Raw genomic sequence first — 16,608 nt, forward strand, 5'->3', positions numbered from 1 at the left:
TTCCAACAGCCCACATGTTCAAGTAGCCCTTTGACCCTTTCTTTTCCCTCCCTTCATTCTGGTGGTTCTCCCATTGTCTTTTAGATTGAATTTGTAATGTGATTACTAGTCTGCATTGAAAGCCAGACAGAATGTAAGAATAAGATATCAGGATAGGGAAGGAAGGAGCAGAGATAAGAACAGCAGTGGAACGATAAATTTCTTTGGGAATACTTTTCTGTCCTTTGTAACAACAGCTATTGTGATAATGATACGTACAAGAAAGACTAATGTTTTGTCAAGAAGAAAAATACTAAATTTCAAGCATTTATGTATTTAGTAATTTCACTGTCATGCAGTTTTTGTTTCAAAAACTGTAGTCACGTCACAGTACCATCCTCCTTGTACAGGATGGTTGTACCATTAGTTGCATAGGAGGTAATACCCGATTACTGCAGTTAGTAAACATTGCAGGTGATTTTGGCCAAAATCACAGTGGGGAGGATGCCTTTATTGTGAAATAATGGTAATACTGATCTAGAGGGAATGTTTGTCCGCAGTGACTTTGCAGCTAGTTTTGTTAAATAAAAAACCAAGTCGTGCAAAACAGCTTTGTAAGAAAGTTAATTTCCATTGCTGTCCTAGTGTGATGAGTAGGCTGTAATCACTATAAACTTATGCTACAGGGGTTAAAGAAGGACAGCTGAGAACAGGCAACTCTAAGTAAAGAGGAGCATCGTTTCAAATTGTCCTTTTCTCTATTTTCCTGGTTTCTGAAGCTTGCGCATTTGCATGCACAGCACATTGGAGGTGCACAGATCTACTGGCTGCCATCTTTGGCACTTAATCTGCTGCAGTTTTTGGATACTCGGAAACATTCCCTCTGACATATAACTGAGAAGAGGAATATTACATTTTAGTGCTTTCTTGATTAGTTAAAAAAAACCCCACAATTGTTATTGGGGGTAGAAATGCAAACTATAGACATTTGTGTATCTCTCTCCACAGCATAAATTGGAAATGTAAACTAATTTGTTTATGCTGTGACTTGCAGGTTAAATAAACTTGAAAATATCATTACATTAGTCAAAGGAAGAATTGAAGAAGTAGATCTGCCTTTGGAGAAAGTGGATGTAATTATATCTGAATGGATGGTAAGGTGCATGAATATTCTTTTCAAGATATATGTCTATATGAAAAAATGTCGTGTATTCCATTTGAAAAATTACTTCTTAAGTGATGCTATGGTTTTTTTTAAACCCAAACTTACCATGCTTGCAACAGTGTTGTTGACAATGTGGGAGATGGGATGATGTTTCTAATTATGTGGTACTCGGATACAATTCCTGATCCCTCTTGTTCATGCTCTTTCAAGTCAAGGTTCTCCAAGTACAGTTGAGCTGGTTTGGGTACGGCAGGAAGTTTCTGTTACGTAGTTAGTGTGCAAATCTACAGAAGTACTCTGTATTCCTGAATAATACTGTTGTAGCTGTTCAGGTGAAGGTAATGGAGAAATACTGTATTAGTCATCTAGCCAGATCATTCTGATGACTAAAATACCGTTAGTCCGCAAAGACAGCTAAAGATGATGCTGACTGAGTGGGTAATGTGATAAGGAGGTGAGGAACATACACACTGGGAAATCTGCAAATATATAGAGCTTGAAAACAGCATTACTATTCATTGCAGTTTTTTAGTATAAGAATAAAATAACTGATTTTAAAAGTGCATAATAAAGATGACGGCCAACAGGAAATGCAGTGTGTAAATGAGCCATTTCCTAGAATCCTCTGGATTTTAGCCGTTGGCCTGTTACCTTTCTTTCATGTGCTGGCTGATGACTTACACAGTTGTACTTGCTACCTGCCATTGATCCTAATAAAGAAATCTGTGTGAAACCAGTGCCAGCCTGAACTTCATAGCGACTGAATAATCTGTTCCCTATCAAAAACGTGGTAGGAAACACCTCTTGTGACTTTTTTGTGGTCTTCTGCTATGCAGTCTCCTTATTGCAGACCCTCAAAAAGCACTTCAAAATACAGGATTTTTTCATGCTTGTTCCCACTGTTTGGACTTAAAGAAAAATTCTTTTGTCCTTCAAATTTAAGATCAATAATGAAAACTTATATTCAAAGTTGTTTGCTTTTTTTTTGGTTTTTTGGGGGTGGTGGTGGCTTTTTTGGTTTTTTGTTTGTGGCGTTTTTTTTAACACACTCTGGCTGTTCTACTATATACAAGGGCCTTTGGGAGAGAGGTCACATGGTCGCTATTGATCCATATGCATCTAAATAGTTTCCAGGTAAAGGTGGAAATAAACCGTTTTGGTTTTACTCTGGGGGTTTTTTTATACATATTTCAGTGAGCTGGAAATCAGCAAAAGTTTTTCCTTCACAGCTATAATGAACATTATTTGAAGCATGAGCTTAATTTAATGTTGAGGTCACCAGTTTCAAGGAGGGTTTAAGCCATTGGTTTAAACTAGTGGTTTAAAATAGTCTCTTATGGTTGGTGATTTCTGACAGCATAGTGACTTCACTAGAAATGTAATTATAGTTCTTTCAGGGAAACTTCTGATCAGTTGCCTAGTATGTGCACCAAGAATAATGGTCTCAAAATCACATTTCTCATTCTGGAGCCCAAGATTTGGTTTTAAAAGCAACTTGGGCACTTAAGAGCTTAAGTCATGTTGTAAATCAGAGCCTCTAAGGTGAAGTTAAGGATTTTGAAAAGCAGGTCTTGTAAGAAATGAAGTATTGGATGTTCCATGTTTCCCATTTGTGTGCTAATTTACCTTTTAATGTCATAATTATATAGCTAAGTGCATTTCACTTAATTAGGTATTCTAAATATTTAGGAATGTTAGCATTTTTATAGGTTGCTGCAATACAGAGATAAAGAGGACAATGCTGTGGAAGTAAGATTGATAGCTGGACAGTGTACGCGCTATTCCGACACTGTCCAGAAAGGAACATTATGTTGCCTAGATGCAAATGAAGATTCCCCTTTGTCTGGCTTTCTTGTGTGAATTTGCTTTTTCTTTTCCTTCCCTACGTGATACTGGCCAGTGTGAAATCTTTTGTTAATATGTGAATGTCAGTGCTTGAAAATGTTGGAAATGTGAAGTGTGAGAGCAAAAAGGAAGCCAGTATATGTCAGTTTTCAGCTCTTTTTTGAGAGAATCTGTATGGACTAGCAGTAAAATTCCAATAGGAACAGTATTTTTTCTTTGTAACAAAAATATGAAAAGTTGCTGTTCTGTTCAGAAAACAAACTGCTTGTAAACAAGTAAACATCAAACCCTTTTGTGGAGCCACACCCTTGTTTTGCTTGGTACGGAACAGTGCTTAAGCCCAGTACACTCTAAGCTTTCTTTAGAGCTATGTATGGAGCATCAGAAAATTAGAAACAAGTGTGAAGCAACAGAATGGAGACTGGAGAGAGGAAAAATACTGCATCCCCCAAGGAACGTTTCTAGAACAGGCTTTCTGAGAAAGATGGCACATAGAACAGTGTATTATAAAAGGTACACTGTTCCATTATGAGCATCTCCAAGGTAATGGCTTCTGATGATCGTTCTCTTAATGGTGTAAGCGACCTGTGACTTCCCCAAACTCCTTGCTATTCCTACTTCTCTTTCATTTTTAAATTTGTTCCCTTATAATATGCGAAAATGGGAGAAGCATCTTAATTATACAGTGGGTAGGGGGGTGTGACTGTGTGTATGTATATATGTATAGCCAAATTATATTTCAAATGTATATTTTTATATTTTTCCATCTTCCAAAATAATATTTTTCGGTTTTAAATCCATCTGGATATGGTTTTGTCATGTTCCAGATTTAGAGGCTGAATGATGAGCAACGGTTATTTAAGCCTGTGAAAGAAATTAGCAGCGATCTTGCTTTTAATGTAAAGACTAAATGCATTGTTTGTGACATCTGAAGTGTGCGTGTTTGACGTTGTTAAAATCAGGGCATCTGTGTGATTGTGCTCGGCTAAAACCAGTACGTAAACCATTGAGAAAGACAGTGGAAGGCGTGATGAGCTGCGAGCTGTTCTGTTGGTGTCCAAAAGGCAGACTGCTGAAGATTGAGGGCCTGTTTGACTACTGAATACCCGGATAAAGCCATCTATTTCGACTTTTCAGCTCTGAAGACAGCTGCAGATTCCTCTTCGCAAAACATTTGTGAAGCATGCAGCCCGACTGACCCAAGGACTTCTTGTGTGCTGTGGGTCAGGAGCACAAGGCAGAGCAGACGGACCGAAGAGCCCCTTCACCCAATAAACAGCGTTGCCTTAAGAAAGAACACAAGAATGGCCAAGTAATAGGCTGTTCTGCTAACCAAACTGATTCTGTAAGGAGAAAGTCTTCCAGTTCTTGGAGGAAGCTTCTCTGAATGTAAGAATGGGTGAATTTTATATCAAAATCTCACTGTTGGCCTTGGTTTTATAGAGGTTCCCCTGTCCAGGATTGTTTGATAATCTATAGCAGGGCTGTAAGCTTCTGATGCACCATCCTGCTTGGTTGCCTGGAGTTCTGATGTGTGAAAATTTTGAAAGCTTTAGTTTGTGAAACTACAAATTATTGTTAGTGATTACAGGTACCAGTCTCTAACTTTTTTTTTTACTTGTCTTTTTGTACCATAGGACACCGACAAGTAAATCTCTTATCTTAGTCAAACTGTAGACTTCATGAATTAGGTTTCTAAGCAAAGGTGCAAATAAATTGAGTGTTTGTATACGCTGCCCAGTGGCAATCTGATGCAAATGCATTTCTGAACACACATCAGTGACTTGTTTGCACCTTGGTGTACTGAATGAAACCCCTGGTCAGCTAGTGACTTGACCTGAAAATGGTTTGCAAATGCTGAGATTTCGTCAGAAGTTGAGAGTTTTGACTTGAATGTGCTGCTGTTTGTACAGGTGGGGGGAAGGTACTTAGGAGTTGTGTACATCATGGACTTGCTCTCGGTCAGGATCGCATTTATGTCATCTCCCCAAAGATACTGAATTTTAAGAAACAATGATGTTTTACTGTAATTAGAGTAACTTTCCATACAGTATCTAAGTTTGAAATGAGAGCTGCTATGCAAAGTGTCGAAGCTAGTTTTGTGTGAAATTCAGTGCTGGGCAGGAAAAGATCTGTATAAACATCCAAAGGTGGCTGTGTTGCTGCACACGGATTTTGGTAGCGTAATTGTAAACTTTATAGGCTTCTTATTGAAATGAGGAGTGCAGACAGAAACAAAATGTATGTACTGCTTTTTCTGGAATGTTCTCACCTAGCTGCATCTGTGTGCGGGTTTTTTTCTCTGTGTATGCTTTTACTTCCTTTCTCTAGGTAAGAATTTAAAGCCAGAGGATGAGAGTTTTATTCATTTGAAAAATATTTGCATTTCTTGTTTGTAAGGGGTTTTAGTGTGAGAGACAATTGTCTGAGCTGGTTGTCTGAAAGTGTTAAGAGTACAGCGCGTTCTCATAAATTGCTGTTTTATGCAGTGCTTTACGGTACTGAATATGCAGTAGAGTTTTACACAAGGAAAAACTGGGAAAGAGGTGGACTCTCAATTAAAATAAACCAAGGATAGAACCCAGTACTCTTTTCTCTTAATCATATCACTGCTCAGGTAGCTAATATTTTTTTTTCTTATTATTTTTTGTTAGATAATTTTGAAGTGGGATGGGCTGTGAATGGGAGGTATTCAGGATCTAGGGAAAAGGACTAGGAAGTGAGCATGTCTGAAACACTGGAAACCATCTTTTCTGCCCTTCCTCCTTTCCCCTGTTTCTGTGAAGGATATACAGTGATGGTGCTTTTTTAACACTTGCTAGTCTTTCTGAAGTCTTAATATTCTCTATTGTTTCTGTTAGTATTTGGAGGTGCATTAATGGAAGTGTTGTATTTCTAGAACACGGTAATAGTTACATAAGAATTGAGCTTTTCATTGTTGTGTTTTTAATAATGCTGTGTAAAGAGCATACTAAGTAGCTGAATGCTTTGATTTCTTTACAGCAAAATGTTTTTTATAAAGGAATTGTATTTCCTTGCATGACCTTTTTTTTTTTTTTTGGCAACACCAATAATGGGTATCACTTTTCTGCTCTTCAGGCCTTCCCATTTGGTGTTCTCACTCATCTTATATTTGTTTAAGGACACAACAGGGTGTGCATAATAACGAAGTCAAGCTGTGGTTTTGAAATGTGTGGGCTTGCTCTGTCAGTAATGAATTATTTCCTTTTTTTAAAAATTAAATCATACATGATAGATCAGCATGAAGGCTGACTTAGCGTGAGGGAAATGGTGCTGCAGCAGAGCATGCAGAAGAGTTTACATGTAGCTGCTGCTTCTCGTTTAAATATGCCAGAGGTTTGGGGAGGATTTTGTCAAGTAAAAAGTAATTTTTCACAAAACTGAGTGGGCTGCATGAGTTTTGTGCATCTGTTAATGCAAGATTACATTTTATGTTTTAAATCAATCTGTTGTCCAATCTGTTTTACATACCTTCTGTAACTTGTTTTACTCTGTAGTCCAATGGAAACCTTGTAGTTAGGAACTTAGTTTAAGAAAATAATGCACTTTATTATATTGATGGGGATTTAAAAAAAAAAAGTCCACTCTCTGGGCCAGTGATTTGATAGCTGCCTTTCATCTCATTAAATATTCAGGCTTGGGTCTTACTGAATCTGGAGTACCAGCCCAGGTTCAGTTATGTTACAGAAAATAATAAAATGGACCTTTGATAGAAGGTGGGGGGGAAACGCAACGCTTACTCAAGTAGTTAAATATTTCTTCTCAGTTCTATCCTTCCATGTTTTTTCTGCTGTACTAAAAAATCTGCTAATTCTTGCTGTTGTTAACATGCTAATACCACTTTTTGCAATACATATGGCTTTCACCAGTAAGTAGGAAATAAGTGAAGGCAAAACCAAGTTCCACTGAGGTGTTTGATAGTCACAGCTAAGGGATATATACATGAAGAGGCATTCTTCATCTGAAGCATTTTTCTTTAGTATTCTCCACATAATGAGGTATACTTTAGAATTCAGTGTTGTTCTTGTCTTGATGCTTTCCAATAGCTTAGTCTCTTTTTCTCCATGAAGAATACAATGATAAATACTGAAGCACTAATGTTAAAAGAACTTCCTATACTTACATTTTGATTGATTGGTAAAATATTTTTATGTAGTTTTGAATTAAAATGAAAATAAATATTAGAGTGCTGTAGTATATTTGAATAATACAGGAATATTTAACAATGCAGGATATTAAGCCGTCGAATTTTTGTGAGCCTTTTATAATTTTGTTACAAAGACAAAATACAGATATAAAGGATATATAAGAAATGTAGCAATACTGACACTACTCTGGATTCAGATTTATCAGTGGGCTCATGCATTTTTGATAGGTGACTTCTTGGATGGACATGATGTAGGACAGATGTATGCTTGAACGGACAAACTCTGTAATGCTGTGTATTTCTGTTCCTGTCCGCATCTGTATATGTGTTTTTGTTGTTAGCTGGAGAGCAACCATTTTATTTCAGCTTTGAAAATACAAAAATAAGGAACTTCATGTTCACTTTGAGAAAGAAATGGTCAGCTTTTTAGTAGAAAACGTATAATATGACAGCATAACGTTTAAGACGTGCTGTGTATTCAGTTTGTCTATAACAGAGAACCTGTCACCTTTTATGTGTCCTAGCTACTGGTAAGATTGAATTACTAATATTCAGCTCAGATTTGTATCCTAGAGATCTCTTTGCAGTAATTAATTTTGAGGATGCTAATACATGCTTAAGAAAAAACAAAACCCTGAACACTCTGGGGGTGGGAGCAAGAGTGCCCCACAGCATCACGGGGCAAAGACGTCAGGTATAATTCTCTTCCCAGATGGCACCCCTACAGGTGAGGCAGCAGCCTGTGAAATTACATTCTAAATTACACTACAGATGAGCACAGCACACGGAGCAAAACGCGTTGGTATAAGTAATAAATGACTTGATTCAGTACCGTTGACGGTTTATGTAACTTACAGGAATGCTATAATGAATTGGGGGGGAAGATGGAACTGGGAGTGGGGGGAGAACCAATGGTGCCGGAGTGGAAAGGTCGGGGAAAGGACGGTGGAAATTTCACTGTGTTTCTCATGAGAAGGTGTGTCTTCCAGCTGTACTTCTTGCACTTGTTTGGCAGACATTGTAGGTGATGGGCATTTTAGGCAGGAAGAAATAAGTGAAGAGCTGATGGATAAAAATGTCACTTTGTAACTTACTGACTCTTGCTGGTCACTAGCCTATGTCCTAGAGGTCACATTTAAAATACTGTGGAAACAACTCATTTTCAGTTAAAAGCATCTGAAAAGAATTTTTGTGAACTGAACATATTCTATTTTTAAAACTGCAAGAATACAAATAAAAAAAAAAGAAAACTCTGGTTCCGTTCTGTGCTTTTGGCTTGCTGTAGGCATAAAATCATCTCTGCCTGATGCAAGTGGAGCTCCTGGCCTTTTCAGCTGTTTTGCAAAGCTTACTAAAATCATACTGCTCACAAAGCAGTAGTCTTCATTCTGGGACTTACTCTAAGGACTTTAGGAACGTTAGGCGGTAAAGTGGAAGAACAGGCAACATTGGGAAGAAAAGTGTCCAACAGAGCACTGTCCTGTTACCAGAAGAAACAGGTGGAGGAATGGGCATTTCCGTTATTTTCAAACTATGCTCTTGTTGAGTACAAATAGGTTATGCTTCAAGTTTCTGGTTTTCTAGTTTTGTTTTTGGTTCTGAAGGTTGCACTATGGTGAAGGTTGCAGTATGGATGGTGATGTTCATAAGCAATTCTGAACTAGCTGCATTTTTCTTCTAAGAGCCTTAGGCAACATAAACCTCCAAGGTGGCATAAACTTGAAGTAAACTTGGTATCTTAGCAGTGCAGTTCCCATGCAATGCTGTCTGTCTTCAGTTGTGTGGCATGATGACTTCAAAAATAAAATAAAATTTAAAAATCCCAATGATTGTCCAAATATGGAAGTGTAGGAAAGGTGAAGAAAACACTCTTCTTAACTTTGCTTTGTTTGGTTACTGCTGACTGGACTTGTAGGACTGTGGGTTCAAAGCCTGGACTTCTAGTTGTCTTTTTTTGTTCTTTCCTGCTGGCAATCAGTGTATATATCAAGCCATACGGCTAAGCTGTGTTTTAAGCAAAATGAGAATTAGGACACCAAGCGAAAATCCGAAATGTATGCTGGTATGATTTGTCTTAATTGATTTGATGTCGTGCAAATGTGTGTGTGTAGATGAAGTGGTGTTACAGTGTTCAGCAAGAATAAGGATCATACTCGGAAGATAGGAAGGGTATAAAATGAGTAAATCAGTTGGAAAACAAAGGGCTCTATATCTCTTAGAAATTTGCATTTTACTTAAAAGTAGTTGAGAAACCAGATGTTATCTATAAAATGCTAATTGTATGAAATACTGCTATATGTTCTTTATATTTCAGAAATGTTTAATGTTTTTTCTGTTTCAAAAAATGTCTGACTCGATTAAGTTTACAATAAGTTATTCTAAGTAACTATAGCAGTGTGATTAACCTGTTATAAAATTAATTCCAACACCAAGAAAACCTACACAAATCTTGTTCTAACCATTTTTATCCTGAGAATGTTTGAAGTTCAGGTGCTGCTAAAAGATGTAGAACATTCAGAGAACCCATGTCTTTGGTATATGATTTATTTCCACCTATCTTTGTGAGCATTGCCCAGGCTGGTACAGGGCACCATGACGTTGCAAATGTGAAGCAGCAAAGATGCATTCTACTTGGTGTTTCTCTGGCAATAATTTCAATGTTACTTGCAGTTCTAAGTAGGAAGGAATTTTCTTGGGGTTTTTCTGTATGGCACCTCCAAGTTATTACTATAAAACAATATATACAGCTTTTCACTTGGTTTGAGTTGAATTTGATTTCTGTTGTAGGGCTGCGTCGGGTAGTTGTTGGTGTAGATTGGATATTTATTGCCTATAATTTATTAATTTAGTAGGTGCTAGATATTTGCAGAGAAATTAAAGATGGTACTTCATGTAACTCAAGTTTTGAAGTGACAATGCTATTGGGAAATTCACTGGGTTCTGTCTTTTACGGAGGGGCATGGGCATATAAAGTTCTTAAACTGTGTTGATAAAGTCTTATCTGCAGATTGATTAAACAGGCTACATAAGAAGCGTAATGATTTCTAAATTCTTTCCCTCTTTTATGATCAGGGTTATTTCCTTCTCTTTGAGTCAATGCTGGATTCTGTCATCTATGCAAAGGACAAGTACCTGGCAGAGGGAGGCTCAGGTTGGTATGCGTAATTCTTTTAATAAATGTAGCTCTGGGGGGAAACTAAATGAACTCGGAGACTTAGAATAAGCTATGCATGGATGAGAAAGTTGCCAGTCTAAATGAAAAATGTTTCCATTAGTATGAGCTTCAAGGCATTAATTTACTGTATGGGTAATAGAAGAATATTAGATGGGGTATCAAGGTCTCAAGTTAATAGTGTTTTTAAGAATAGAGGGGGGTTATTTATTCTTAAGTACAGTCTAAATTTTTCCTCCCTACTTCTTCCCACACATGTGGGCATTTGTTTTCCCCTCTTGAAATCTTGGTTTCTGCGTAACTACAAACGGAGGAAAACAAGTTTTATTCTGTAGGATGTGCTACTGTTTGAGTAAGCTATGATGAATTAGAGGAAAAGTCGATAGGGTGTTTTCCTGGAGGAGGGAAATTGCGTGGGGAGGACATAGTTTCAGACACAAGAAGCCACATGAAATAAGTAATGGATTTACATTGTTTCAGTTCAGCATATTTATTCCATCCTGGTGGGAGTATACCCTTTTTCTTCCTGGTTGGAGGGTAGGGAAGTAGAGTTCTTTTATCCTTTTAAGTAGCTTAGGTAGTGTCATCTTAAGCAGTGTTTAAACGCCTGTAAATATTTATTCCTCGTGCGATGCAGTTTTCTGCACGAGTTCTGCATATGCTTTATTCCTTGTGCTTAATTCCTTTGTCAGTATTGTATTTCATATTGACCTTTTTCAATCGTAGTCATCAGTCTGGGGTTTTTTTTCTCCCTTTTGTGCTAACCATGCACATAGTTAGTTTCACTACACTGACTTAATGATTGGATTAATGACTATGTAACAGTGCCCGCTGCAGTGCTTCCCTTTGATTGCTGTGAGCTTTTGTATGCTACAGAGTGCAGCAGAAAAAAGGGATTTTATGCAGTTGTTCAACATTTGGTCACAAAGCTGAATATACAAGCAAGAGATTACTGTTCATGTGTTAAGATATTTAGAAGCTACTTGAACAACATGACAGAATAAGAGCTTTTTTGTTTTCGGTAATGTAAAATAGTCCAGCCAGATCCGGAACACAGTTGTGGTGTGTTCTGTATAGGTACGTGCTGATAATTTTACATTGCAATATAATTAAATTTGGGGACATCCCCTAAAATTGTGAGGAATCATTTGATGTTAGCCACTACTTCCAAAACCTTCTGAAAAGGGCCAGAAATTTTTGACCTCTGTTGAAACTGCAATAGTATCTTGCTCTCTATTTGTACTGTTGGTAAGTTTGCTAGTGGCTTGTGCCTCCCAAAGGTTCCTTTGAGAGACAGGGTATGCCGGTTCTGCTGTGGTCTGAGAATGGTCTTGGGCCCTTATTTGACTCTTCACAAAGCATACAGCGCGTACCGATTGGTATGGCCAGATTTTAAATGGAACGCTGTTTCCTTAAGATGCTTACAATCACTGTTCTTCTGCCAGCTTGTGTAGCAGGTCAGTGACTGTACCTGAGATTTGTGAGAAAGTTGCTCGGCGATCAGCGTAGTGAGACAGACGCTTCTGCAGTGTAGATGAATAGCAGCAGAACCGTGGGCACATCCGAATTCAGATGAGCCAAAACTAAGAGCTCATTCTGAGGTGAAGTCTTACTACAGAAACTCCTAAATCTGCCATAAAGCTTAATTTTGTCTCAAGCCACTTAGTACTATTGAGCCCAAGATCGTAATTACAGGGACTGTTTGAAAGCTGAAAAAAGCAATAGAAGCAGCTGCGATGTGGCCAAATCTTTCAGTGACTGAGCCGGGAATAGAATCCAAATTTCTAGATTTGTTCAGTCAGTCATATCGTCATTCCTTCAATTTAGCCTATTGGCATGCTGAAGTGGATTATGCCAAACTCTCTAGGGTAATGTGTACAGTATATAATAGCTTTATTTGGGAACATAAAATTCTTGCTGCCCAGGACCCATCTGTTTGTTCTTTAGAGCTGTTACTTGCTTGGGTATAGATCTTTTGCATACATTTCAGTGCAGTGCACGTTGGTGAGGAGATGACGTAGGGTAAGAAGGCATCATTCAAAATGTAATACTGTTTGCTTGTTCACGTCAAAATGACGATGGTATTCACTTGGAATTATTTCCATATATCTGGAGGATTGCTGCCTTACCCTTCAGCGTCCTGAAGTTTGTGAGGCATTGCTAAGGGATAAAGGATTTCCCATCATATTCTGTTTACCACGTGAGCTGTTACTAGTGACAGATGACTTCTGGGCACTGAGTCGAGAAGGACACAGATGGTCAAAACGATGAATCTGAGAGCGCATTGAGGAGTATGTGCTTTTGTCCAATCAGCATTTTGTTCATTTCACCTGCGAGAGGGAATAATTATTAAATTATAGGCTTAATCAGAAAAAAATGACAAGTGTCAGGATCGCACAGGGAAGTGTTACAGGGTTGCAGAAAGAGCAGAGGATTTCCAGGGGGATCGAGGATAATGGGTGAAATGGCAAATGCAATTTTAAGCAGATGCTTTTAAAAATTTACAAAACTCTACAGTGTTTAGATGATATAGTCTGATGTTTAGATAACATGCTTTCATTGCCAGTCAAACTTCAGTATAACATGTGCTTCTGGACATGGGTGGGTTTGTAAATTTGGAAGTCAGTGTATCACTGTAGTCTTTTGCCTGTGCCCTGTTGTGGAACACAGATTTCTTTTTGTGAAGGCATTGTCTACTTTTTTTGTTGCTATTGATAGGCTAAGCTAAAAATGCAGATTAGATCAGGGCATTAGTGTTTATGTTTTTGCTTGTTCTTAAGCACTTTGTGTAATCGATCACGAGTTCCACCGCTGATGTAAGGATTTGTTGTGTGGATCAAGAGATTTAATAAAAACTGATTATGGTCCCACTCAAATATTTCACACTTGATAGACATGGTAAACTTTTTCCTGTTAACAGAATGTCCCAGAAATGAGGGCAGTCCAAGGAACGAAGGTTATAAAGTAGTTGATCCCTTTTTGCGGTGGTTTTCGTTTACAGTGTTGCTAGCATGCTCCTGTAAGTGTGTTCTATAACTAGGGATTTTCAGTCTCTTTGCACCCCTCTTCTCACATACACCTTGCATCCTATGAAGAGCATTTCCCTGAAAAATATTCCCTCAAAGGCTGTAGTCGCTTGCTTTTGTTGCCTGTTTCACACTGTCTTTTAATTTTTGGAGCATCAGTGGTGGCTCTTGAAGGTTTGAAATGCTGAGAGGTAAAGCCAAATGTAAGCAGTTGTCACACTAGTAAAGAGCAATGAGAGCTCTGAGAAATGGAAATCCCTTATTGATGGCTCCAGAAACTACTTGCAAATACTCCTACCACCAGATGTCCATTGGTTTTTTGGTTTGGTTTTTTTTGTGCATATGTGACAGCTGTCAGGTGTGCTGGAACCAAATGATTTGTTTCAGACAAGATAGTTTGAATGCCTTCCTGTTTTGATTCTCATGGAACTGCCTTTTTACTGCTGAGTTAATTGTAGGCTTTTCCTGGAGAAACCTTCCACTTTGAGTTTCTCATCTGCAAAGTAGGGATGATGATAGCTTACCAATGGGATCCCAATTTAAGCTTGCTGATATTTGTTTACTCTGTTTTAAACAGAAAGCGAGAAAAATGACAGTGCATTCATATTTTGTATAAACTAGTCATTCCAAATGTAGAGGTGGTTGCTTACTTTAATATCTTCATACAGGGGAAAAAAAAAAAGCTTCTTTAGAGAAGACTCTTCTTCATCATTAAAATGTCTAAGATTATTTCCTTTAGGCTAAATCTACTCTCACTGTATATAAAAGGTCTAATTTCAATTTGCTGTTTCTATCTTCAGTATTTTGCAAGGCAAAAAACACTGTTTTTCTGACTTACCATGCTATACTGATGATTTCTCCATACTCATTTTGATAAGCTACAATTTCAAGCAGAGCTGAAGACAAAATTAATTTTACAGTTCACCAGATTTTGGGGAGGAAAAGAGAAACTTAGCTTCAGTTTTATTAACACTGCCACATTCATGTATCAATAAAAAATAAAATAAAGGTGTTTATTAGTAGGCATTTGGCTCTGAATCCAGATCAAGAATTCAACTTAGTGGCATTAAAGACTTTAAAACTCTAAAAACAAAACATGGGGATTTCTTTGTGGAAAGAAACCTAGGTAAATATAAATTGAGCTTCTCTTACTGTTTGATCGTGCTGTAGACAGCCATGTTCATAGCAGCTGTTCTTTGTGTCTTTTCCAATCAGTAGTGGATAGAGATTGCCAAGAGATTGACTGGCTTTGCTGTAGGTAGCTGTTAAAAAGGCAAATGTCAGTCTTCCACTACTATTTGGAAAAGATGTAAATAGGTACTTGTTCTGAATATATTCTTGGGAGGAGGGAAAGGACAAATGTGGAGATAGCGTAAAAATGATAGCTGTCATCCTAAAACTGCAGGTGGGATTAATGATGAAGTTCTCTTCTGTCTGTTGGGTCACTTCCATGCTCTTCAGATGCAGACAGAAGAGTGGTTATTCTTTTCCAGTACCTAGAAATAATTTTTTAGGTTGTAAGACAAGTACCAGCCAGAGCTGATAAGAAACAGGAATAAAACTCTTGAGTAAGAATATTTGCTTTTTTCCTGGAAGTAAGGTGTTTTTACAGAGGTTTCTTGTTATTGCAAAGCCCTCACCTGAATTTTCCTTTGAGTGTCTGTCTATAGTTATTAAATACATTTTAGGTCAGTCTCTTTATATAAGCCAGAATAGGATGTTCCAAATTATTTTCTTCAGGCATCAAGTTTCCAGTCATTTCCTGGCAGTGGGATTCAACTACAAAGATATTTTTGTTGTGAACAGAAAATACTGTTACCCAGAGTAGTGTGGGAAAATTAAGTTCCAATGTCTAGTCTCTTCTGTGGACAAATGGGACTTGAAAAAATAAAGTAGCAGAAAAAGTGTCTTGTCCAAGAGATAAAAAAAATTCTTTAATTTGTTCTTTTAAGATGTTAATCACTTAAAGAGAAAAGAAAAAAAAAGTCCCCTTTATGCATATCTAAAATAAAATTTCACTAATCTGTTTCTGTTGTTACAGTTTATCCTGACATTTGCACCATTAGTCTAGTAGCTGTTGGGGATATGAATAAACACATGGACAAGCTACTGTTCTGGGACAATGTATATGGCTTTGACATGTCTTGCATGAAGAAGGCTGTAATTCCAGAAGCTGTTGTAGAGGTGCTGGATCCAAACACACTGATATCTACAGCCAGTGTCATTAAGGTACCGTACTTCTTAAATTTTTAGTAGTCAGATTAGAAATTTCCTTTTTTATGGAGGAGGGGAAAAAATACACACACACACACATAATGAACTTGGGCATCTTCAGAATGGTACGAATGCAATAAGGTTCTTTGGATGAAGACTGCAAGACTTGTATTAATTGCCTTTTTTTTTACCAAGTTTGAGCTCTTAATAAAGTAATCTTCCCATATTTGGATTGTTCTGTTCTACGTTTTCTTCTATCCAAACACAAATTTACTTGCATTTTAATAAGTTACAAGTTGCATAACTGAAATTTAAACTCTACCAAAAAATACACCTGGAATATAGAGCCTTTTTCTTCTACTTTGCTTCCCTGTTCACCTCAGTCAATGTACTAAGTTGCAGGGGGGCTTCTTACCTCTTTCTGTGTCAAACTAGCTGGCTTTAAAGAGCTTTCATTGGAGCATGGCTCGCTATCATCATAGCTTCATCCTACAGAATGACCATGTCTGAAAAGGTGACAGTAGTTTCTGCAGTACTCATTGAATTAATTTTATGCTTACTTTTTTGTGTTGTCTTTCGGTTTTTATGGCGGCTTTGTCATGCAGAGTAGCAGCAAAGTTGGTAGAAATTCATATGAGAGAACACCTACATGATGAGATACGAGTGAGGTGTAGGCACTTTTCTCACCTGCCGTTTTTTTGTAACATTTTGCATGTTCTGATTCAAGTGAAAGTGTAGTTGAATACTTCTTGCGAATAGGTCAAGATTGGTATACAGAAAATGAAGAACATGTCATGTGCTCTAAATTAATGGCTGCATGGATACATTGAATTCTATCAGTTTGTTAGGCAAAAAAATAAATTAAAACAGTATCTCAATCTGGAAAGTGTTGATAACAATAACTATAGTTAAATGTGCCCAATGCAGTCTATAAGCTGCTGTCATTTTTAGAAGCAAAATGCTTTACTAGTAACAGTACGTGTCCCTTTCTAATATAGACTGTTGTGAGCAGTCACTGTCCAGCTCAGGTGTATGTGCT

General features: G+C 37.6%; 1 protein-coding gene across 1 annotated transcript in view; it reads left to right on the plus strand.

Annotated features, from left to right (window-relative positions):
* PRMT3 (protein arginine methyltransferase 3) overlaps positions 1-16,608 on the plus strand; it is a 68,103-nt gene that overhangs the window by 23,100 nt on the left and 28,395 nt on the right. The window contains exons 10-12 of the mRNA XM_075712361.1: positions 1,034-1,133; positions 10,230-10,308; positions 15,397-15,584. Of these exons, the coding sequence (XP_075568476.1) occupies positions 1,034-1,133; positions 10,230-10,308; positions 15,397-15,584 (367 nt within the window). The remainder of the gene's footprint in view (positions 1-1,033; positions 1,134-10,229; positions 10,309-15,396; positions 15,585-16,608) is intronic.

The sequence above is a fragment of the Pelecanus crispus genome, chromosome 6, assembly GCF_030463565.1.
Source record: "Pelecanus crispus isolate bPelCri1 chromosome 6, bPelCri1.pri, whole genome shotgun sequence".
Lineage (NCBI taxonomy): Eukaryota > Metazoa > Chordata > Aves > Pelecaniformes > Pelecanidae > Pelecanus > Pelecanus crispus.